This window comes from Octopus sinensis, linkage group LG2 (assembly GCF_006345805.1).
Source record: "Octopus sinensis linkage group LG2, ASM634580v1, whole genome shotgun sequence".
Taxonomy (NCBI): domain Eukaryota; kingdom Metazoa; phylum Mollusca; class Cephalopoda; order Octopoda; family Octopodidae; genus Octopus; species Octopus sinensis.
In genome coordinates, this window is record NC_042998.1 from 135,808,111 (window position 1) to 135,833,097 (window position 24,987).

General features: G+C 34.9%; 1 protein-coding gene across 6 annotated transcripts in view; it reads right to left on the bottom strand.

Moving 5' to 3' along the window:
- LOC115230820 overlaps window positions 1-24,987 on the bottom strand; it is a 329,692-nt gene that overhangs the window by 78,993 nt on the left and 225,712 nt on the right. For 3 of the 6 annotated variants that reach the window (XM_029800948.2, XM_036499547.1, XM_036499567.1), the window contains one exon: window positions 6,002-6,102. The exons of the other annotated variants lie outside the window; for them this stretch is intronic. In XM_029800948.2, coding sequence (XP_029656808.1) covers window positions 6,002-6,102 — 101 coding nt within the window. Of the gene's footprint in view, window positions 1-6,001; window positions 6,103-24,987 lie in introns of those variants that run through there. 6 annotated transcript variants of the gene reach the window in all.

The window sequence follows — 24,987 nt, forward strand, 5'->3', positions numbered from 1 at the left end:
GTACGCATGCACATATGCATTTTCACTGCATTCACAGCTGTCTCCATCTCTAACTATGCCACTATCCTGTCACACTCTCAAAAATTGCACTTCCCCACCCCAAATATACAATCTTCAGGTTATACATCTACGACAAGTGAGCTTAGCAGACCCTATTCTTTGTCAAGCTATCTCAGCTGGTGGTACTGAACTCAATAGTGTACACTAATGAAAATCTATAATATAATTATGCTGGAAACACTGAAATACCTAACAGCAGGTCATATGACTGCTAACATGACCTAATAGAAATGTTTAAATTAGGTAAATGACATACTTATGAATGGATCTGGTAGCTGGAAAGTGAAAGAAGCCAGTCATGTGTGTGCATGCACACATATTTCTCATTGTGTTCACCTTTATCTCTATCTCTAACAATGCCACTGTCCTGTCATACTTTCACAAACTTACCTTCACCACCCAACAACGTGGCACCTTGGGCAAGTGTCTTTTACTATAACCTTGGGCCAACCAAAGCCTTCTGAGTAAGTTCGAAAGACGGAATTTGAAAGAAGCCTGTTATATATATAGAAATGTGTGTCTGTGTGTGTGTTTGTGTTAGTTCCCAACTATTGCTTGACAACCAGTGTTGGTGTGTTTACATCCCCATAGCTTATAAGCAAAAGTGAGTGATACAATAAGTACAAGGCTTAAAAAAATAAGTACTGGGGTCAATTCATTTGGCTAAAATTCTTCAAGGTGGTGCCCCAGCATGGCTGCAGTTTAATGACTGAAATAAGCAAAAGATAAAAGATGAACACCCTATATATGTGTGTGTTCATGTGTGCATGTGCACATGCACATATGCATTTTCACTGCATTCACATCTGTCCCCATCTCTAACTATGCCACTATCCTGTCACACTCTCAAAAATTGAACTTCCCCACCCCAAATTCCCGATCCGTTGGCCTCCCCATTCTCTCTTCTAATCACCTCCTTGTACTTTGAGTACACCTCATCACAATCATCTCTTCTCCTTTGCTAGCTGGAGTTGCCATGTATCTCCTCCATCCTCCAAAGTAAGACCCCTGTTCCTAGCTCCCTTCATACTTTAGCCTCTCAATACCTGGCACAAAGTCACTTTTTTCAACAATAGACTGCCACTTAGTCAAGGGAGTTTATTTTGTGAGTTACATAGCTACCCAACTACGTGCCTCAGAAAAAAAAAAAGCAACCAATACACTCTATGAAGTGGTTAGTTTTAGGAAGGACATCCAGCTATAGAAACCTTGCCAGAAGTGGATATTGGAGTTTTAAAGCAGGCCTCCAGCTTCTTAGATCTTGTCAAACCATTCAACATATGCCAGCATGAAATGGAGATGTCAAATGATAATCATGTATGCATGTGTGTGTGTGTGTATGTGTGTGTGTATGTATGTGCATGTGTGTGTGTGTATGTGTGCATGTGTGTGTGTGAGAGAGAGAGAGAGAGTGCGAATGACAGTGAGAGAGAGAATGAGGAAAAGTATATGTATGTATGTGTGAGAGCACGCACATGAAAGAGAAAGAGAAAAAGTATATGTATATGTATGTGTGTGAGAGAGAGAGAGAGAATGAGGAAAAGTGTATGTAGGTGTTTGTGTGTGTTTGTGAGAGAGAGAATGAGACAGTTAGAGAGAGGGAGAGAGAATGAGAGACAGTTAGAGAGAGAGAATGAAGAAAAGTGTATGTATGTGTGTGTATGTGCGAGAGAGAGAGAGAGAGAGAGAGAGAGAGAGAGAGAAAGAAAGAGTGTGTGTCTCTTTGTCTTGACATTGAAGAATAGTTGCAAACAAGCACCACTAACACAAGAAATTTTGTTTGCTTCCCTTCTTTCATGAAAACATGTCTGGCTATGGATGTCATATATTACCTTGCTTGGAGACAGGTGCTGGCTGGAGACAGAAAAGGCATCTGGCCAAAGAAAAAACAAATCTACCTCAATGAATTCTGCCTATCCCATGCAGGTAAGGATAAGTGGATGTTATGATGATGATGATGATATGGGTATGCACATACAGGCACAGGCGTGGCTGTGTGGTAAGAAGCTTGCTTCCCAACCACATGGTTCTGGGTTCAGTCTCACTGCATAGCATCTTGGGCAAGTGTCTTCTAATATCTATTTTTTTACTACCCACAAGGGGCTAAACACAGAGAGGACAAACAAGGACAGACAAACAGATTAAGTCGATCGATCCCAGTATGTAACTGGTACAAAATTTATCGACCCCGAAAGGATGAAAGGCAAAGTCGACCTCGGCGGAAAATGAATTCAGAACGTAACGGCAGACAAAATACCACTAAGCATTCCGTCCAGCATGCTAACGATTCTGCCAGCTTTGCTGCCTCCTAATATAGCCTCAAGCCAACCAGAGCTTTGTGAGTTGACTTGTGGATTTGGTAGATGGAAACTGAAAGAAGCCTGTCATGTGTGTATGTTTATGTGTGTGTGTGTCTATGTGTGTATGTGTTTTTGTGCCTGTGTTTGTCCCCCACCACTGCTTGACAATTGATGTTGGTGTGTTTACATCCCCATGACTTCATTGTTCAACAAAAGGACCAATAAAATAAGTACTAGACTTTTATAAAAGAAACAAAAGTCTTGTAGTCGATTTGTTCGACTAAAACCCTTCAAGGTAGTGCCCCAGCACGGCCACAGTTAAATGACTGAAACAGATAAAAGATATGTATGCAGACACAACTACTACTGAAAATAACTAAGATTTAAACAAATACATGCACAAATTTAAATAGGAATATACAAGAAAACTTTAGAATGTCGATGTGTAAAATTACCCGCATTCAATATAGGAAAGTAGAAAATGGATGTATTCATGTTACTGTATCTAATAAAACTGTCTTCAACAGTGAAGGGTCAAACAAAATATGTCAGCTACAACCAAATAATAGTCTGTCTTTATGATATGTACAACCTTTCATATCAAATGGTCATATGAAAGGTGACCTTGAATAAACACCAGTGCAGACTAATGACTAGTATGTCTCTGAAACAAGAAACATTAGGAGGCGGCGAAGACAAATTTTAATAAGTTTTGATAATGATTTAGGAAACATTTGAAATGTGTACATATTGATACATGTGTCTCTGTCATTGGGGGAAAGACATAATGATGATGATGATGATGATGATGACAGTGATGGTGGAAATGATGATGATGATGATGATGATGATACAGGTTGTATGCCTGCAAATACACATGTGTTATGTATATCTGTGTGTGTGTGTGCATGTGTGTGCGCAATTTCATGAACATAAACAACACACACACACTCATATTTACATGCGCATGTGTATTCCTATGCAATCATAAACACACATATATAAGAGTGCATTTGTGAAATCACATGCACACACACACACACACACATGCACATATACATACATACATACACAAACATACACACAAACAGACACACACACACGAAAACACATGCCAAATCTTTCAATTATTCATTTATGTTAATAAGACTAGAAAAGCCCTATTCATCAATGAGTTTCATCAAGCACGCCATCACACATGACAAATATGTTGTATAAATTTTCAGGCTTGATTTCGTAATTTGAATACACCTTTTGCTCTTAGTCTTTGAGATGCACTGGATTATCTCATTCCATTTTGAATTCCAATTGTTTTGGATAAAATTTTATAACAGCGAGCAACATAGAAGAAACACTTGAACAGCATGAATTCACATTTTTAATTCAATTCAACATCCAGCACTTGAATATTGATCATGATGATGTGGATGATAACCATCATCATCATCATCGCCACCACTGGTTTATTGTCCATTTTTTCTATGCGTGCATGGATTCAGACAGAATTTATTGAGACAGATTTTCTATGGCTGGATGCCCTTCCTGCCACTAACCCTTACATGTTTCCAAGTAATGTAATAGCTCTCCCATGGCTGGATATGCTTTCACAGAATACTGGAAATGACTGACACTGCTTGTACAACAGTGATACTCATTTACAACTATTTTGCAATGTCAAGACAAAACACCTGGTTGGTAGAGTCAAAATGGTACTTTTGACTTATTATAGAAATATTCAAAATGTTTAATTCTTACATGTAGTCACCTGATGAAAACAGTTTTTTTCACATTATGTAATATTTATATTCATCAATAAAAAATGTCATCTGAAACAGCTGTAGTGAACCACAATCCATCTGTTATTCTTTTCTTTTACTTGTTTCAGTCATTTGGCTATGGCCATGCTGGAGCACCGCCTTTAATTGTGGAGCACTGCCTTTACAACATGAACAGGGTGTTTATTTCATGCTACCCTCATTATTGAGGCCACCAGGCAAGTTCGCAGGACTATGAGCCCTAATAAGAGGTGGGAGAAGTGTCAGTATCATGCTAGGGGATGAGGGGACTATGGTGAGATGGCAAAGGGGTGCAGAACACTCATATCTTGCAGGGAAAAGGGGAGAGAGGAATAGCAAAAGATCAATAGGAACTGTAAGAAATAAATAATAGCAATGAGATGCTTGGGTGGCTCCACACTGTACAAACTGAGTAGAGGTGGGTGGATGGGTGGTTTGCAAGATTGTATTTGAAGGGGAACCAGGGGTGAAGAAGCAGAATGTTAAGACTGGAAGTTTGAAGGGTGGATGAAGCAAGAACTATGAGTTGAGAAAGATAGAGGGATGCAGAGGAGTGGATGGGGGAAGTGAACAGCAGGAGTAGTAAATATATATATATATATATATATACTCTTTTACTCTTTTAGTTGTTTCAGTCATTTGACTGCAGCCATGCTGGAGCACTGGCTTTAGTCGAACAATTTGACCCAGTGCTTATTCTTTGTAAGCCTAGTACTTATTCTATCAGTCTCTTTTGCTGAAACAATAAGTTATGGGTACGTAAACACACCAACATCAGTTGTCAAGCAATGGTGGGGGAACAAACACAGACACACAAATACACAAACACACACACGACGGGCTTCTTTCAGTTTCCATCAACCAAATCCACTCACAAGGTTTTGGTTGGCATGAGGCTATAGTAGAAGATACTTGCCTGAAGTGCCATGCAGTGGGACTGAACTCAGAACCATGTGGTTGGGAAGCAAGCTACTTACCACACAGCCACTCCTGTGTCTGTATCTTCGTGTATTTCACGTTATTTATTTATGTAAAGGTTTATTATATATATATATATATATATATACACACACACACACAAATTTATGCATACATGTACATACATACCTATATATGTATGGCTCAGTTATTAGAGCATAGGGCTTACAACCAAGAGGTAGTAAGTTCGATTACTGGACTGTGTGTCGTGTTCTCGAGCAAGACATTTTCTTTTTGCCTTGCTCCAGTTCACTCAGCTGTAGAAATGAGTTGTGATGTAACTGGTGCCAAGCTGTACTGGCCTTTGCCTTTCTCTTGCATGACATTGGTAGTGTGGAGAGGAGAGGCTGGTATGCATCGGTGACTGATGGTCTTCCATAAACAATCTTGCCTGGACTATAGGTGCAATTCCATGGTCATTCATGACCGAAGGGGGTCTTTACCTTTTTATACACACACACACACATAAGCACAAACACACATATATACATACAAATGACAGGTTTCTTCCAGTTTCTGACAACTAAATCCACTCACAAAGCTTTGTTCAGCTAAGGACTACAACAGAAGACATTTGGTCAGTATACCATGCAGTAGGACTGAATCTGAAGTCACTGAGTGGGATGCAAACTTCTTAACTATACACCCATCCGTGTCTTACATATTCCAGATTATGAAAACAAAAAAAAAGAGAAAAAAACGAAAAAGAAAAAAATGATAAAGAAAAAGAAAAAAAACAGAAAAAGTAAAATAAAATAAAATAAAAATTAAGATAAAAAGGAACTAAGAAAACAAAGATATTTTTAAAAGTTGCAGAGCAAAATAAATAAATAAACAAATAAATAAATAAATAAATGCACGAAGTACCTGCAATGTACTTTGACTGGAGGCCGAAGTCACCAGTTGTTCATGTGATGAACCTGAATCTTCGCTGTCCAAAGATTGTTTACTTCCAACAGAACTGGAATCTGGAAATGGAAGAAAATAGTCGACTCATTTCATGAAGCTATATTGTTCAAGTTCTAGACTACTGACAAAATAACTGCAATGAGTTCAAATATTGGTCACTGACACTGCATTAGCCATTTTGGTACAAACCCCCACCCGAGGCTGCTCTTGGTTCTGTGATACAAATTTCATGTTTTAGAAAGATCTAAATTAAAATCTTCCACCAAAAATTTCATATATTTGAAACACTAGCTTAATAAAGATATTTATTTTATTAAATTCTCCATGATTTCTTGAAAAGCAATTGAAACAAAAGTGGTGTCAGTATTGTGGTGTCAGTATTGTGGTTTTAGCATCCACTTTTCCATGCTTGATAGAATTTGGTTAGATGGAATTTGCTGAGGCAGATTTTTTTTAATGGCTGGATGCCCTTTGTGTCACCAACCCTTACCAGTCGCCGAGCAGGGCAATAGTTCTCCTTGGCTAGACATACATTTCATGGAAGATGGAAATGAACAAGATTGCTTTTACAGTCATGCTGTCAGCAGTCACACACATACACACATATATTCTCTTATTCTTATACTTGTTTCAATCATTCGACTGCAGCCATGCTGGAACACCACCTAAAGGTTTTTAGTCAAAGAAATCAACCCCAGGCCTTATTCTTTGTAACCCTAGTATTTATTCTATCGGTCTCTTTTGCTGAACTGCTAAGTTACAGGGATGTAAACACACCAACATCAGTTGTCAAACAATGGTGAAGGACAAACACTCACACACACAAATATAAATACACACACACATACAAACACACACACACATGATGGGCTTCTTCCAGTTTCCATCTTACCAAATCCACTCACAAGGCTTTGGTTGGCCCAAGGCTATAGTAGAAGACACTTGCCCAAGGTGCCATGAAGTGGGACTGAACCCAGAACCATGTGATTGAGAAGCAAGCATCTTTTCACACAGCCACACACGTTTGTGTGTCTTTATGTCTGTGTTTGTCCTCCACTACTAGTTGACAACTGGTGTTGACGTGCTAATGTCTCCACAACCTGATGGCTCAGCAAAAGATATCAATAGAATAAGAAGAACTAGGCTTAAAAGAAGGAAAGTAGTGGGATTGGGTCAATTCACTCAACTAAAATTCTTCAAGGTGGTGCTCCAGCATGGCCACAGTCTAAAGATAAAAGATAAAGACTTACTTTTACACTTGAATGTTTAGACATGAAACTACCTTAAATAATCGCACATCAGCTTCTGATGTCAAAGATGGTTCAGTGGTTAGTAGGAAACATTTCAAAGAGTGTTACTCAATATAAAATACATCCAGCAGTCAATAAAAAAGCAACAACAACAACTTGAGTTCAAAAGAATCTAGAGACGATTTGTGTAGGCCCCCCAAAACAATAAAATACCTTATTTTACAAATTTCAATAACACATGATCTAACTCTAGTGAAGAGGTCTCATAAAAAGGGGAAATAAATCTACTTCCTTGCAACTCATATATTTGTGGCCCTCTGCCAAAATTAGCTATTTTTATTTGATATGCTATCTGTAAGAATCTTTTGTTTTCCTCAATCATTGAGCTTTTATACCCAAACATACGCAATTTTGAAGTAGGTTCCACTGATTGGTTTTATGGAGAGAATTGTGAGGGTGTTAAAAAAAAATCATTTGCTCCAAGACCCGAAAGAGAAATCAATATATGGCATTATTATTACCATTATCATTATTATTATTATAATTACCATTATTATTAAGAAGAAGAAGAAGAAGAAGAAGAAGAAGAAGAAGAAGGAGGAGGAGGAGGAGGAGGAGGAGGATGGAGGCAGAGCTACAAAATGATAACTAGAAAAATGATATCAAAAAATCACCTTTACCATTTCTAAACATATTTAATTTTATTTTCTTTGTGAGGAGAATAGGGGTGGGTGTTTGAGTTGTTACTTAATTATGGAAGTGAGGTCAGCAATACTGTCTAGCTACCAAATTCTTTACAATATCTGAATATAGTTTAGAAGAAAAATAAGCAATGAATTTATATTCTTTTAGATTCATTTTTCAGCAATTGAGAAATAAATCTTAATTATAATTTTAATTTTTGGTTTATGTGTGATTGCTTAAGAACTGTGTGTGTGTGTGTATGCATAAGGTGTCTGTGCAAGTTTATAGCATGTGTGTGCTGTATGTGAATGACTGTATGCATATGTACCTATTCATGTGTGGGTGTCAATGAGTTTGAAATATAAATATATATATATATATATATATATATATATATATATATATATATATATGCATTGAAAGACAAGAATGCTTTTGTGTGTGTGTGTGTGAGAGAGAGAGAGAGAGAGAGAGAGAGGAGGAGAAAGAGATACACGGAGAGTGAAAGAAATACAGTGAGAAAGAGAGAGAACATTTAGCTAGAAATTCCCAAGAACCTTATAGTAAATCATGAGAAATATTTTGGATTTTCTTCCATAAGAAACAAAGACATTTATACTGTTAGCTTGTATTAGTCAGAACTATAGTGATTTAGTGATCAATAACCTGGGTTTCCAGCCAATGTGACAGAGGTTCAAGTCTTGATTATAGCATTGCATATCTATTGAACCAATATATTTTCTGAATTTACAGTTTTCCTGTATTTTGTCTTTCATTAGTTAGAGGAAGAGAAGCACAGTTTGACATTCAAAATGTTGATACTGATATTCAGACTGAGCAACTGCAAGTGAATGCCAGCATGAAAAACATGAACAGAGGGAGAAGTAGGGACCTTGGCTGAATACTGACAACAGAGTGAACTCTGTTAAAGGCACCCAAGGATAAAGTGGTGGCATGGGTCTTGGTGTCAAGCCAAGAGTGTTGTCAGGCACTCACAGCCCTCTGCTAGTTGGGCAATGAGATTTGCGAATGTTTCATTTTAACAATATATAAATGATCAATGGTGGTGAAGTGTGACACTGTTCATGGGGAGATTCTGGAGGTTGACAAAAATGAATTGGCTAGTCTGTTCCAGAGGACTTTCCAGTCAAGGACTACCATGGATAATTTCTAGATGTCCTTGGCCCAACAGTGCAACAAAGGAGTGCTACCAGTTCGAGATAAATTTTACATATATAGATATATAGATTTTACATATATAGATGTGTCAGATATGCTTTACAAGGTGCCTACAGAGTGATGAAACTGTTCTGCATGCACTCATTCTGTGTCCAGGCATTGCTGACTTGTGGAGTTATGTCAAACAACTACTGTTGCTGGTGGTACAGATCCATCTATTATCAGTTGAGTTTATATGATTGCCCAGTCATCTTCCTTTAATAGGGCTCTTAAAGCAGTTTTCCTTTGCCTGGTGGATAAGGTTGAAAGGCATGAGGAAAGAGATGTTCCTCTTTGGTAGTGCCTTCATCAACTCTTTCAAGTTTCACTTGAAAAAGAAAGTGAGAGCGGAGAGGGAGTTGCTGTCCTTGAGTGAATTTATTGAAAGGTGGGTGATAGTTGCAAAAATGGCAGGAGTGAATGGCACTACTCTAGTGTGAGACTGTAACTTGGAGAACAAGAACTGGAGACAGCCTTGGTATTCAGGGAAATCTTGGACAGTGGCATTTCTTGATTATTGCTGGAGGTTCTCCTGTATCAAGAGGAGCACATCACTATCCTCCTTTTGTTTTCCTTTCTTCTTTCTTTTTACGACTGTATACTATGTATACTTCTCTTCTTTGTTTTATACCATGTATACTTTCATTTCTACTTTTTTAAAATCATTTCATTACATGTAAACACTCACACTTTATGCCTGTCTTTGTATTGTACCCCTCATACTTTACCCTGGTGGCAAATAAAATAAATCATCATCATCATCATGACCATTGTCATCATTATCTATTTCTTTACTACCCACAAGGGGCTAAACACAGAGAGGACAAACAAGGACAGACAAACGGATTAAGTTGATTATATCGACCCCAGTGCGTAACTGGTACTTATTTAATCGACCTCGAAAGGATGAAAGGCAAAGTTGACCTCGGCGGAAAATGAACTCAGAACGTAGTGGCAGATGAAAATACCGCTAAGCATTTCGCCCAGCGTGTTAACAATTCTACCAGCTTGCCGTCTGCATAGACATCATTATCATCAACACCATCATCATCATCATCATCATTATTATTATTATAATGAAAGGAGCAAGCTGGTAGAATTGTAAGTCAGACAAAATGCTTAGTGGCATGTATTCTGGCTCTTTACTTTCTTGGGTTCCAATTCCACAAAGGTTGACTTTGCCTTTCATTCTTTTGGAGGACAATTGAAAATAAGTGCTAATTAAGCACTAGTATCAGTGTAATAGACTTATACCAATGCCTCACAAAATTTCAGTCCTTGTGCCTATAGCAGAAAGAATTATTATTGTTGTTGCTCTTCATTTTGATAGTAAAAGAATCACAAAATTCTTGAGCCCTACTTGTTTTGGCATGTGATCTGAGATAACAGACCACATATCATCATCAAAGACCTAAGACAAAAAACATGCCTGTTAATTGATATGACAGTGCCTAATGATAGAAACATCTCAGCAAAACGAATTTAAGAAACTGTTGAAATATAAAGACCCTGAGATTGAGATATCTAAAACGTGGCAATTAAAAATGAAAACTATCGCTGTTGTTGTAGGTGCCCAGGGAATGGTCAAGAAAGATAGTGACAAATTTTTTGACCAGATCATTGGAAAACTAACAATCTATGAGACTCAAAAAATTGTGCTGACATCAACTGCCCACATTCTCATGAAGTTTCTCTCCATCTAATACATATATGCCTTAGTTCTCTGGTCAAGACCTGGTTTGGAAGATGAAATAAAATGCAAATCAATTGGAAAATTGTAGCACAAAGCCAGCAATTTTGTGGGTGGGGGTAAGTCAGTTACATCAATCCTAGTGCTCAGGTGATACTTATTTTATCAACCTTGAAAGGTAATATTGTTTTTGGCAGAGTTTGAATTTAGAATATAAAGATGAACGAAATACCGTTGAGTGTTTTGTCCAATGTGCTAATGATTCTGCCAGCTTGCCACTTTAATAATAATAATAATAATAATAATAATAATGACGATGATATATTAACAGCCAAAATAAAGATCTCTAATATAAACACAATTAGTCTATTAGTCATCAGTCTATTGGCATTGATCTATTAGTCAATGGCTTCAACAGTTCATAGTGTATTTTGTCACTGATGTCAATAGTCTCTGGTGTTTTAGTTAATGGTCTTTAGTCACCAGCGTATAGTCAGTCATTGGTGTATTAATTAATGGTTATAGTCACTGGCTGTTGTACAAACATGAAAATGGAGTTGTCACAAAGTGAATAGAAATCAAGCAGATAAAGTAGAATTTATGCAAAATTTAGTATAACATCAATTGGAGTTTTTGAAATTTAAGCTTATGTGTTGGTTGGTTTACATATGCATACAATAGGCACAGACATGGCTGTGTGGTTGGAAAGCTTGCTTCCCAACCATGTGATTTTGGGTTCAGTCCCACTGTGTGACACCTTGTGTCATACTACAGCACTAGGCTGACTAAAGCCTCATGGGTGGATTTCGTAAATGGAAACTGGAAACTGAAAGAAGCTCATCACATATATATATATACATATATAAGTTATTTCTCTCTCTCTCTCTCTCTCTCACACACACACGATGAGCTTCTTTCAATTCCCATCTACCAAATATATATATATTATATATATATATATATATATGCATGAATGTGTGTGTGTTTCTGTGTATCCTGTCTTGACATCATGTGATGGTCATGAACAAATATTACCATTATACAAGTGATGTTGTTCATATCTAATCTTCCATGAAAATATGTCCAACTATGGTTTAAATATCACCTTGCTTAGAAACAGGTGTAGGTTGACAATGGGAAGGGCATCTGGCCATGGAAAATCTGCCTCAACAAATTCCGTTTGACCCATGCAAGCATGGAAAAGTGAACATTGACTGATGAAGGTAATGATGATGATAACATACACACACTCTCAGTATATATATATATATATTACTTTCAACATAATTAGAATGATATCTATAGCTGGAAGATTACTATCCATTTATCTAATTAAAAAGAAAGTTCAGATATCATCACAGATCTGTCATAATATGATAAGAAATAATGGTGTAAGGAACCAGTTATATTAAACCAGAAATAGCTAAGATCATAACAAGAATGATATAATGAATGCTATTTGTAGAAAGAACTGTCCAAGACGTGAGAAACTGATATACAAAAGATATAAATTCATATTAATACATTCAAAAAGAAGAAAAAATCTTTCTGCAACATTTCAATTAAAATATCAATTTCTAACATTGGTCACAGCCAGAAATTAGGGGTGGGAGAGGAGAGATAGTCAATTACATTGACTATTCGAATGAATGGTACACAACTTTTTCTATACCAGAGTGAGTTGAGCATTGAACATAAAGTTTTCAACAAAATACCATAAAATATTTTGTGCAGTGCTCAACTAATTCTGACATCTACGACTCAATTTCAACAATAACTAAATTTTCTCAACATCAACATTACAGGACCTGGCATAACTGCATGGTTAACAAGCTCACTTTACCACATGGTTTTGGATTCAATTCCGTTGGTAGTACAAACAGGATAAATAAAACTCAGTATATCATCATCATCATTTAACATCCACCTTCTATACTGGCATGGGTTAGACGGTTTGACAGAAGCCAGTCAGGTAGAAGACTACACCAGGTTACTGTGTCTGTTTTGACATGGTTTTTATGAATGAATGCCCTTCCTAACACCAACTACCCCGCTGAGTGGACTGAGTGCTTTTTATGTGGCACCAGCACAAGTGAGGTCAGTTTTAGCATGGTTTTTACAGCTGGTTGCCCTTCCAAATGCCAACCACTTCACAGTATGAACTGGATGCTTTTTACATGGCAACAGCACCAACAGGGTCACCAAGTAACTTACAAGGCAAGGAATTTTTGAGACGAGAGGGGGAATTGGAGGAGGGGGTCTTGTGCCAGATGATGAAAAGTTAGAGTGCGACAGAGGCAGAAACAGGTGTCTTGCTATAGAGGAGGGGGTATTGGAGGAGGTGGTCATGTGTCAGATGATGAAAGGTTAGAGAGTGACAGAGAGACAGAGAGGCAGTGGAAGTTACAAAGTGACTCGAAGGCCATGAGTTTCAAAGTTTCAAACAGATTCTTTTAATTCTGATGAAGTTTTCAATTTAACACTAGCAGAATTTTCTTTTTAAATTTTAGAACATAAAAAGATATAGTGACTGATAAGTATGAATCTCTCATCTGTCTTAATCAACTTTATGTAAGTTATGCTTCATATATTTTAACCCAGCCTCTTTATGTCTGTAGCTGGATATTCTCACCTCAGATACATTAGCATGGCATAATTAATCTTGAACAGCAATGTAGATATAGCATTTGAATGATACTTCATAAGAAGAATTTATTAACATTTATCGACAGATTTATAGCAAAATCAAATTTCTAGGATTTCTTCCTTCCCTGCTCCAGACTTGAAGCATGTGTGATTAATCTAATAGCAGTCCCAACAAGCAATTAGTCAGATAAAAGTATATAAAACTGTGTAAATTGATCACTTTATCAGACGTGGTTATTTGTGGATTTAGTGATAAGGTTATTAAGGGTATCCTAATGATTAAGCCAGAACTAATTGGATAACAAGAGAAATAATTAATATGAAATATGAAATAAAATACTGCAAAGCTTTCTTATTTATTTTCACCAAAAGATGAAAATGATTACAAGGGTACAGGGAATTTCAAAAGTAAGTAGTGAGTGTAACCATACAGAATAAATATAGCTTCAAATAGGGTTTTAGTGAAGGAAGGTATGCACTATATAATCCAATTATAGAATCCCCAATAGGTGCAGGGGTGGCAGGGAGGTAAGATGTTTGCTTCTCAACTGCATACTTTCAGGTTCAGTCTCACTGTGTGGTACCTTCAGCAAGTGTCTTCTACTATAGCCTTGGGCTGGCCAAAGCTTTGTGAGTGAATTTAGTAGATGGAAACTGTAAGAAGCCCATTATATATACATCTATGTATGTGTGTGCCTTTGTGTTCGTACCCCACCACCATTTGACAACTGGTGTTGGTGTGCTTAACTCCTTGTAACCTAGTGGTTCAGCAAAAGAGATTGAAAGAATAATTATCAGATTTAAAAGAAAAAGTACTGAAGTGGATTCATTCTTCAAGGCTGTGCTCTAGCATGGCCAGTCTAATGACTGAAACCAGTAAAAGATAAATGATGAGATAGGCATGTTTGGAATGCTTTCGATCACAGGTCTGTTCAATCAGGGTTAACTTGCACCTTAACAACAACAACAACAACAACAACAATACACACAACTTGAAGAAACATACACTTAAATAAATATACACATATTATATGCATATATGTGGCTGTGTGGTAAGAAGCTTACTTCCTGACCACATGGTTCCAAGTTCAGTCCCATCTGGCACCTCGGGCAAGTGTCTTCTACTATAGCCTTGGGCCAACCAAGCCTTGTGAGTGGATTTGGTAGATGGAAACTGGAAGAAGCCCATCGTGTATATATATACATGAGTGTATATATTTGTGTGTGTGTGTATGTGTGTGTGTCCCATCATTGTTTGACAACTGATGTTGGTGAGTTTACATCCCCGTAACTTAGCAGTTTGGCAAAAGAGACCGATAGAATAAGTACTAGGTTTACAACGAATAAGTCCTGGGGTCGATTTCTTTGACTAACACTCTTTAAGGTGGTGCTCTAGCATGGCCGCAGTCAAATGGCAGAAACAAATAAAAGAATAAAAGAATACATAGAAATCTAAACACATATGCATGCAAACATAGGGACCTGTCTTACTTTTTACTTATAAAAATCATGAGACAGAACACTCATATCCAAATATAAACTGATACATATACATAAACACAGAGGGCTTTTGTTACATACGTAAAATAACTAAGAAAGAGCGGGAATAGCTTTCAGATTTTTCAATGACAAAAAAAGAGAAAAGGTAGAAAAAGAAAACCTATCTTGTCCTTCATAACCTGTTACTTAGTATTAAAGGTGTACGCTAGGTATCCGGGAAAAGGCTGTAGTGAGACAGCCCTAAATCTTGTCCCATTTACTTTGAGAGTAGGGCAGGTAGGTAATTGGGATAAGAGACAGAATGAGTGGGTGGTGAAGCAGGAAATAAGTGTGGTATGTAGCAATGTTGTCGAGAGAGTGGATCTTATTCATGCAAAAACAGAACATTCAAAGTATGATAAATACAACAGAAATATGCCAATGTATATATATATATATATATAATGTATATATATATATATTAATATATAAAATATATATATCTCATATAATATATATATATATATATATATAATATATAATATATCATATTATATATATCTCATATAATATATATAATATTATATATAATATTATATATATATCATATATTATATATATCTCATATTATATATATCTCATGTTATATATATCTCATATATATATATAATATATATATATTTATATAAATATCTATATATTTTATATATATATATATATATGATATATGGCGCCATACTAATACAATTGTTCGTTGTTTCCACCTGCCTTCGTTTTTGTTTATTATAAAGCTTCCCGTTATATATATATATATCTCATATATATATATATATATATATATATTTATATAAATATAATATATATATATATATATATTATAATATATATATATATATATATATATATATATATTTATATTAATAAATATATATATATTTATATATTATATATATAATATATAATATATCATATTATATATATCTCATTATATATATATATATATTTATATAAATATATATATTTATATCTATATATATATCATATTATATATATCTCATATATATATATATATATATTTTATATAAATATATATATTTATATATCTATATATATAGATATTATAATATATTTATATATCATATATATATATAATATATAAATATATATATATATAACCGGAGTAAACACATAAATGTGAAACAAGGCGGAAAAAGAGTACTCAAATACCAGTGGTAGAGTAATATGCTTTATTTTAAGCAGCAGAAAATTCAACAAAATCTGTTACTCTGAGTTTCTCGTTGCCGTTCATCAGACAGTTTTTGTTAGAATTCTAACAAAAACGTCTGATGAACGGCAACGAGAAACTCAGAGTAACAGATTTTGTGAATTTTCTGCTGCTTAAAAATAAGTATATATAATATATATATATATATATATATATATATAATATTATATATATTTATATATTATATTTGTATATATATATATATCATTATCTCATCATTAACGTCCGTTTTCCATGCTGGCATGGATTGGATGGTTCGACTGGGGTCTGGGAAGCAGGAGGCTGCACCAGGCCCCAATCTGATCTGGCAGTGTTTCTACAGCCGGATGCCCTTCCTAACACCAACCACTCCGAGAGTGTAGTGGGTGCTTTTTATGTGCCACCAGCGCTGAAGCCAGTCAAGGCAGCACTGGCATTGGCCATGTTCGGATGGTGCTTTTTACGTTCCACCGGCACGAGGGTCACAACTACAATTTCCATTTGATTGTAATTTGATTTGATTTTGATATTGATGTTGATGTACTTGACTCAATAGGTCTCCACAAGCATGGCATGTCGCCCTATGATCCAAGGTACTTTTGAATGGGCTGGTTATGCGATGGTGGTGTAGGTTACAGCTGTGAACTCACTTTATTTGCAGGGTCTTCTCAGTCACAGCATACCTCTAGAGGTCTCGGTCTTTTGTCATTGCCTTTGTAAGGTGCAACATTTGAAGGTCATGCTTCACCGCCAAATCCCAATTCTTCCTGGGTCTCCCTCTACTCTGGATTCCTTCAACGGATTAGGAGTGGTTCTTCTTCACACAGCTCTCTTCTAAATATTAACAATAATAATATGATAATAAAAGAATGAATGAGACCTCAATATTATGTAAATAGAGGAATTTATCTATAAGTGTAATAAAGAACAATCAATTAGCTGTCATAATAAAACTCAGAGTTTTGGATGTCAGGACTGAACCCTGCTCCAGCATCTCATCAGTTATTAAGACAAAAATGTTATGAAAAATCCGTTGAATAAAGGGTAGTTACTCAATAGGTATGAAGAAAGTAAAACTTCATTCATAGAATCTGCATATGCACACATGCACACACATATACATACACACACACACACGTGTATATATATACATACATACTTACACACACATGTACATATATACACACACACATATATCTATCTATACACATGTAAACATACATATATACATGCATACACGCACATACACACGTATATGTGCCCATGCACACATCATTGTGTTCATGTACACATCTCTATACGAACATGCACATACATACGTGGATATACAAAACCATGCATATGCATATATATATGTACAAAATACACACATACATAGTTATATATGGTCCTTAAAAGAACAAGGTGTCAGCTATAAGATTCACTGGAAGATCTTGGCCAAGTGTAAACCTTACATCAACGGCAGTGGAAAGTGCAGTCTTTGCAATATAGAAAGATGGCTCATCTGGAAAAGTTCTTTAGACCCCGCTACATGTCTAAATTCAAGAATTGAACTTTTTGGATCATGTCCACATTTGGCAAAACATTTGTTATGTTTTTGCCCCCCCCCCCACCCAAGATCACAGATAGAACCTGCTTTTTATATTTTTATATTATGTCCACATACAAGCCTTTCATATGTCTTAACAATTCTTACATTTTTTAATATATATTTTCTGTATATTATTTTCCCCCCTTTTATAATTGTGTGACTATATATGCATGTAGTATTTGTGTGTATAAGCATATACCAAATGTGCATGTGTGTGCATGTATACATGTGTACGAATGTATGTATATATACAAGTGAAAGACTGTATCTGTTGTACTTGTCTCCTTCCTTCATACATATATGTATGTATATACGTTTGTACATCTCCAGGTGTAGGTATGTTTGACAGACAGGAAGGTGTATTTATGTATATATATGCACCCCTATACATACATAACTCATGTATATTTAAGTTTTTTGGTGAATGTGAATCTGTTTATGGTTTATGTTTTTGCATATGTGTTTTTATTTGTATAAACATTTATATATCTACATGAGGATGATGTTGACTACATATATATACGTATGTGTGTGTGTATATCTGTACATATATATGCATATGTGTGGTTTTGTATATCCGCATATGCATGTGCATATAGAGATGTGTACATGAACACAATGATGTGTGCATGGGCACATATACATATGTAAGTATGTGTGTGTACATATGTACACTTGTGTGTGAGTATGTATATATATATACACACACTTGTGTGTATGTGTGTGTGCGTACATGGATGTATATGTGTGTACACATGTGCATATGCAGATTCTATGAACAAAGTTTTACTTTCTCCATGCCTATTGTAGTAACTCCCCTTTATTCAACGTTTTTTTCTTAATAACTGACGAGATGCCAAAGCAGACTTCAGCCCCGACATCCAAAACTCTGAGTTTTATTATGACAATTATTATTATTATCATTGTCCTATATTATATTTATATATATAGATATATATATTGTGTGTGTGTGTGTATATATATATATATATATATATATATCACAAGAAAACAGATGGAGATTGCAAATTGCTTCAACCAACTTTCCAAAAGTGGTGAGAGGTCCTACTTAAAAACAACACTGATGGAGACTGAAAAAGCCTGCAACAATTCTATGTAAGGGAGAAAGCAAACAAAGAGGCCTGGGTTATAAAAAAACATTAAGTCAAACCCAAAGGCCCTCTTTCATTATGCCAAAGAAACAGCCTAAGATGCTGCAAAATAGGACCCCTCTTACAAAAGGATGTCTCCCTCACAGATAGTCCAACCAGGATCAGTGATGTACTGAATGACCAGTTCAAAAGTGTCTTTACCACCCTGTTGGAACACAAATAAGTGAATGAACCAGTGGATTTCTTTGCACCCTCACCTATAGCCAGCAAGGCAGTTAGTCATAGATGAGGTGGATGGAAACTGGTCCTGATGGTTTCCCAGCAATCCTCCTCAAATTCTGTAAATGTGCCTGGCGAAACCTCTACAGGGTTTTCTTCCAGAGTTTTCTTGCAAATGGCAGGCTGCCAAGGAAATTGAAGGAGGGAATAATATACCAAATCCATAAACGAGGAAGCAGAGCAGATGCCAAAAACTGTAGGCCTATCTCTCTGACTTCACACATCATCAACGTCATGGAACAGATAGTCAGAGGGAAACTAATTGCATTCCTTGAAGAAAACAACTTGCTGAGTGATAACCAGCATGGCTTTCAACCAGGTAGGAGCTGCCTGAACCAGCTTTTAGCACACTATGACTGGGTGTTGAAACAGTTACTCAACAACTCAAATGTGGACATAATATACATTGACTTTGCAAAAGCTTTTGATAAAGTGGATCATGGTATGATATGCCATAAACTGTGTGATCTTGGCATAAATGAAAAACTTGTAGAGTGGTTACGACTTTCTGAAAGATAGAAGTCAGGCAGTAGTGGCTAATGGAGCCACCTCAAAGAAAACAAAAATAGTGAGTGGTATTCCACTGGGCACTGTCTTGGGACCACTGCTTTTCAGAGTGGCCTTCTCAGATATGCCCTCAGTTGCAACCCTTGCTAGCTATGCAGATGATACGAAAGTCTCACAGAAAATACAGAACCCCAGTGATGTTGCACACCTGCACCAGGAGTTGGACTCAATTTACAGATGAGATGAGGACAATAATATGCAGATTAATGCTGAAAAATTCCAAGTCCTGCACTACTACCATCCAAAACTGAATATAAAACCTATAGTGTACACTGTCCACAGGGGATTACAATCCCAGAGCCTAAATCAGTGAGGGACCTGGCTATCAACATGAATGATGATACCTCTTTCCAAGTGCTTATTACCAGGATGGCGACAAAGTGCAGACAACTGGCTGGATGAATCCTAAGAATATTCAGAACCAGAGAGAAGAAAAAATTGATGGTCCTCTGGAGGACATTTGTCCTGAGCTGCCTGGACTACTGCTCCCAGCTATGGTCACCTAACAGTGTAAAATTAACAGCAGACCTTGAAGCAATCCAGCGAAGTTTCACAAATAGGATTGTCTCATTGCAACAGCTCAGCTACAGGGAAAGGCTGAAGCAGCTAAGACTCTACTCCCTGGAGCAAAGGCAGGAGAGGTATGCAGTAATATACATCTGGAAGATCCTGGAAGGAATTGTGCCAAATTTTGGCATTGAAAGATACAGCAATGCTAGAACAGGTCGACACTGCACAATGCCAAAATCCCAGCAATGCCACTGAGCTTCAGGACCAGTTACTGTAACAGCCTGGGTTTCAGAGGCCCACAACTTTTTAATATTCTCCCAAAGAGGTTGAGGGACCTACACAAAGTGGATGTAGGTATTTTCAAATCAAAACTGGACCTCTTCCTGTCAAGAGTCCCAGATGAACCTAACTCACGGCAAGAGGTGCAAATGAGGGTAGCAACATCAAACTCAATTTCTTACTAAATGCTACATATTAGAGGAGGCTCTCAATAATAAGAGTGTAGCAAAAAGGTGGTGCCCCAGCATGGCCACCGCTCTGAGCTTAAACTACAAAATATATATATGTTCTTTTCTGTGGAAGAGCATAGGCTCGATACATTAAAGACTTTTTCACTTCCCAAGCATTAAACTAATACATCTGTTTGTTGTCTACACCACCTGCCTTATTCTTTTGTTTTTTTTGTGAATTCTCCCCCTTTATATATATATATATATTATATATATATATATATATATATATGCATTTATATTATATATAATACATATATATTATATATATACATATATATATTATAAATATACATATATATATATAGTACATATATATATGTATTATATATCATATATACACATATATTCATTTATAATATATATATATATATATATATACACATATATATACATATATATATATATATACATACATGCATATATATATGTATTATATATATCATTATACACATATATTCATTATAATATATTCATTTATAATAATATTATATATATATATATATACTTATATACATGCATATATATATATATACATACATGCATATATATATATATATATATTATATATATATATACATACATGCAATATATATATATATATATATATATATACATACATGCATATAATATATATATATATATATATACATGCATATATATAATATATATATATATATACATACATATAATATATATATATATATATATATATTATATATACATACTATATATATATATATATATATAATATTATTAGAGAAATATGCATATAATATATATATATGCATGCATATATATAACATATAGTCATAATATACATGCATATAATATACTAATATATTTAAACATACTACATATATGCATATATAATTATATATATAGTATATATATATATACTTATATATATATATATAATATATATAATACAAAATAAGAAAATGGAGAAATACACCTCACTCACAACCCCTATCTCAATTTCTAATATATATATATATATATAGATATATATATATATATTATATATATATATATTATATATATATATACGTTTAAATATTTGTTGTGCAAGATTTTTTATGTGAAGTCGTATGTTGAAACAGATATTGTATATTTCGGAATGGCTAAACTGGCAATATGACCATTCCGAAATAAAACTATATATATATATTATATATATACATATATATATATTATATATATACATACATATATATATATATACATATTATAAACATATATACAATATATTATATATACATACATACATGCATACATATACAACCACTCACACACACAACACACCACACACACACACATATATATTATATAATATATATATACTATATATATACATATAATATAGAAAGAATGAGAGAGAGAGAGATAGAGAGTAAGAGAGAGAGAGAAAGAGAGAGAGAGAAACAGGCTAGAGGAAGAAATGGCAATCTTGAACAAATAAAGATGCTTGAGATTATAAAACTAAACATTTGAATGTCTATTGATTAAAACACATATCTCTAATATAATCATGCCAGGTAGAATGTTTCCATACATGTGTGTTTTGGTATATATAAGTGCGTGTTTCGTTGTGATTATATATATATATATATACACCACACATACATACATGTATACATGTACATATATATATGTATGTGTGTGTATATATATATATATATATATATATATATATATATATATATATTTTAGCATGGAAAACGGACGTTAAATGATGATTATATACATATATATACACACAGCATATGTGCATCTGTGCTTAAAAATACATTTTTTGTGAGTACACCTATATTATGTGAGTATTTATATTCTCTAAGCATATAAATACATTTCCAACACATTATCTATACAATTTCTACTATGTAAAACTTCATGTGTTAAGGTAAGCAGTTTTCTTCACTCATCTATTTACAAACATGACAGCTTGTTCATTTCCCAAAATAAATTAAAATCCAAACCCAGCGTTAAGTTAAGCTTTTATAACATACCAAATAGCCTTTGACCACCAGTCCTCTCCTCTTTCTTATTTCTTTCTGTTTATTTGAAGCCAAAAATAAAGCTAGGGAGCTTGCAGGTCAGCAAGGTGAAGCTACAGTGGTTAAAGTACTAATATCAGAACACCTGTCTATTTTACCACCACTACTTATACCCAAAACACACATACAGATAATAAGTGTGGAATGAACTAATGACAAACAAGGTCATCAGTTAGTACAGTCAACCTGACTTTGTAGTGGACAATTCTCGGTCAATGGACACCCAGATCTTCTACTCTTGATATCTGCTAACTAATTCTAAATCATAAACCAGATTATGGGATACAAGTAAATGCTTTTAAGTTGTCAAACTGACGAGGACTAATTGGAAATAGAAATAAGGAGCAGCATTTTCGGAGCCTTAGAATAGAATATTTCTGAGGAAAATAACAGCAATTTAAAGATAAATGTTAACCAGATCTTGTCTTTCTCTTTCACCTCTTTGATAGTTTACACACACACACACACACATACCTCTTTCTCTCTCTTTCTCTCTCTCTCTCTCTCTCTCTCTCTCTATATATATATATATATATATATATATATATATATATATATATAATATACACAAACACACACATGTTATCTAATAAGAAATTCTATCCTGTAATCTTTGATGTACCATATTAAAAATAGCCTTAACTATTTGTTGTAACTTATCTTCAAATCATTTTTCATAACCAAGCCATTTATTGGAAATGCTGACATACATATTAAAATACATACACATATACCCATATACAGTCTCATACATACACATACACTTACATAAAGTTAGCAGCAGACACACATAGTAACACGCACACACGTAATCATAAGCAGATAATGAAGGTGCTTCTTCATCATTTCTGTGCCTGCTAAAAATAGCAGCCGAATTTGATCAAATTTGATAAGATAAATTTTGTGGCTGTACAAATCTCTTTATTATTATTATTATTATTATTATATTTATTTATTTATTTATATATATATGTATACACTCTGCTGAGTGGTTGGTGTTAGGAAGGGCATCCAGCAGTAAAGATCCTGCCAAAACAGTTACAGAAGTCTGGTGCAAGCTTCTGCCTGGCTGGCTCTTGTCAAACTGTTCCACCCATGCCAACATGGATGATGATGTTAAATGATGATGACAGTGATGATGATGATATATATATATATATACATACACGGATATATATATATAGATATATATATATATATATATATATATATACACACACACATATACATATATATATATATATACACATATACACATACACATATATAATACTGGCACTCAGTTGGTAATGATGACAAGGTTTCCAGTTGATCCGATCAATGAAACAACCTGCTTGTGAAATTAATGTGCAAGTGGCTGAGCATTCCACAGACACATGTACCCTTAACATAGTTCTCAGGATTAGGGAAAGGACCCTTGAGAATTACTGATTTACCAAAATGGGTGGTGATGTTAGTAGAAAGTAGGATGATTGCTTGGCCAAAACTAAGTGAGTCATATGCATAAATATAATGACGCAACATAAAATGAACCTATTGGAGCTTTTTTAAAACTGTCATGAGAGAAACAATAAATCACCCTTAATTAGTAGCCAAGGAAAGAGCCTCTATTGTACAACTTTTTGACCAGCTAGAAGTAGCAAACAAATCTCACACAAGCCCCATACCTGACCATCTCTTGCATGTTATTAAAATAGTATGGATATCTCATATTTCAGAAAGTGATAAACATCGCACTGCATATTAAACAGCTAGCTTTTTCTTTTTTTTAAATGTTGGTAAGAAACCAAATGGTAAGAAATGAAAGAACTAATGTTGTCAACTAAATCTGATAGAAATAGTAGCCAAATCTCTCATAATTACACTATTAACCTTTTCAAAGGAAGAATACATTTAGCCTTAGATTAGCTATGTCTGGAAAATAAAGACAGGGTCACAACAACAATCTATTTATCAATCTGAACATATGACAGTTTTAAAAGTAAAACTGGTCTCAAATTTCGACACAAGGTCAGCAATTTTGGGGGAGGGATTATATCATTTACATTGTCCCCAGTGCTCAACTAATAATTATTTTATCGACCCTGA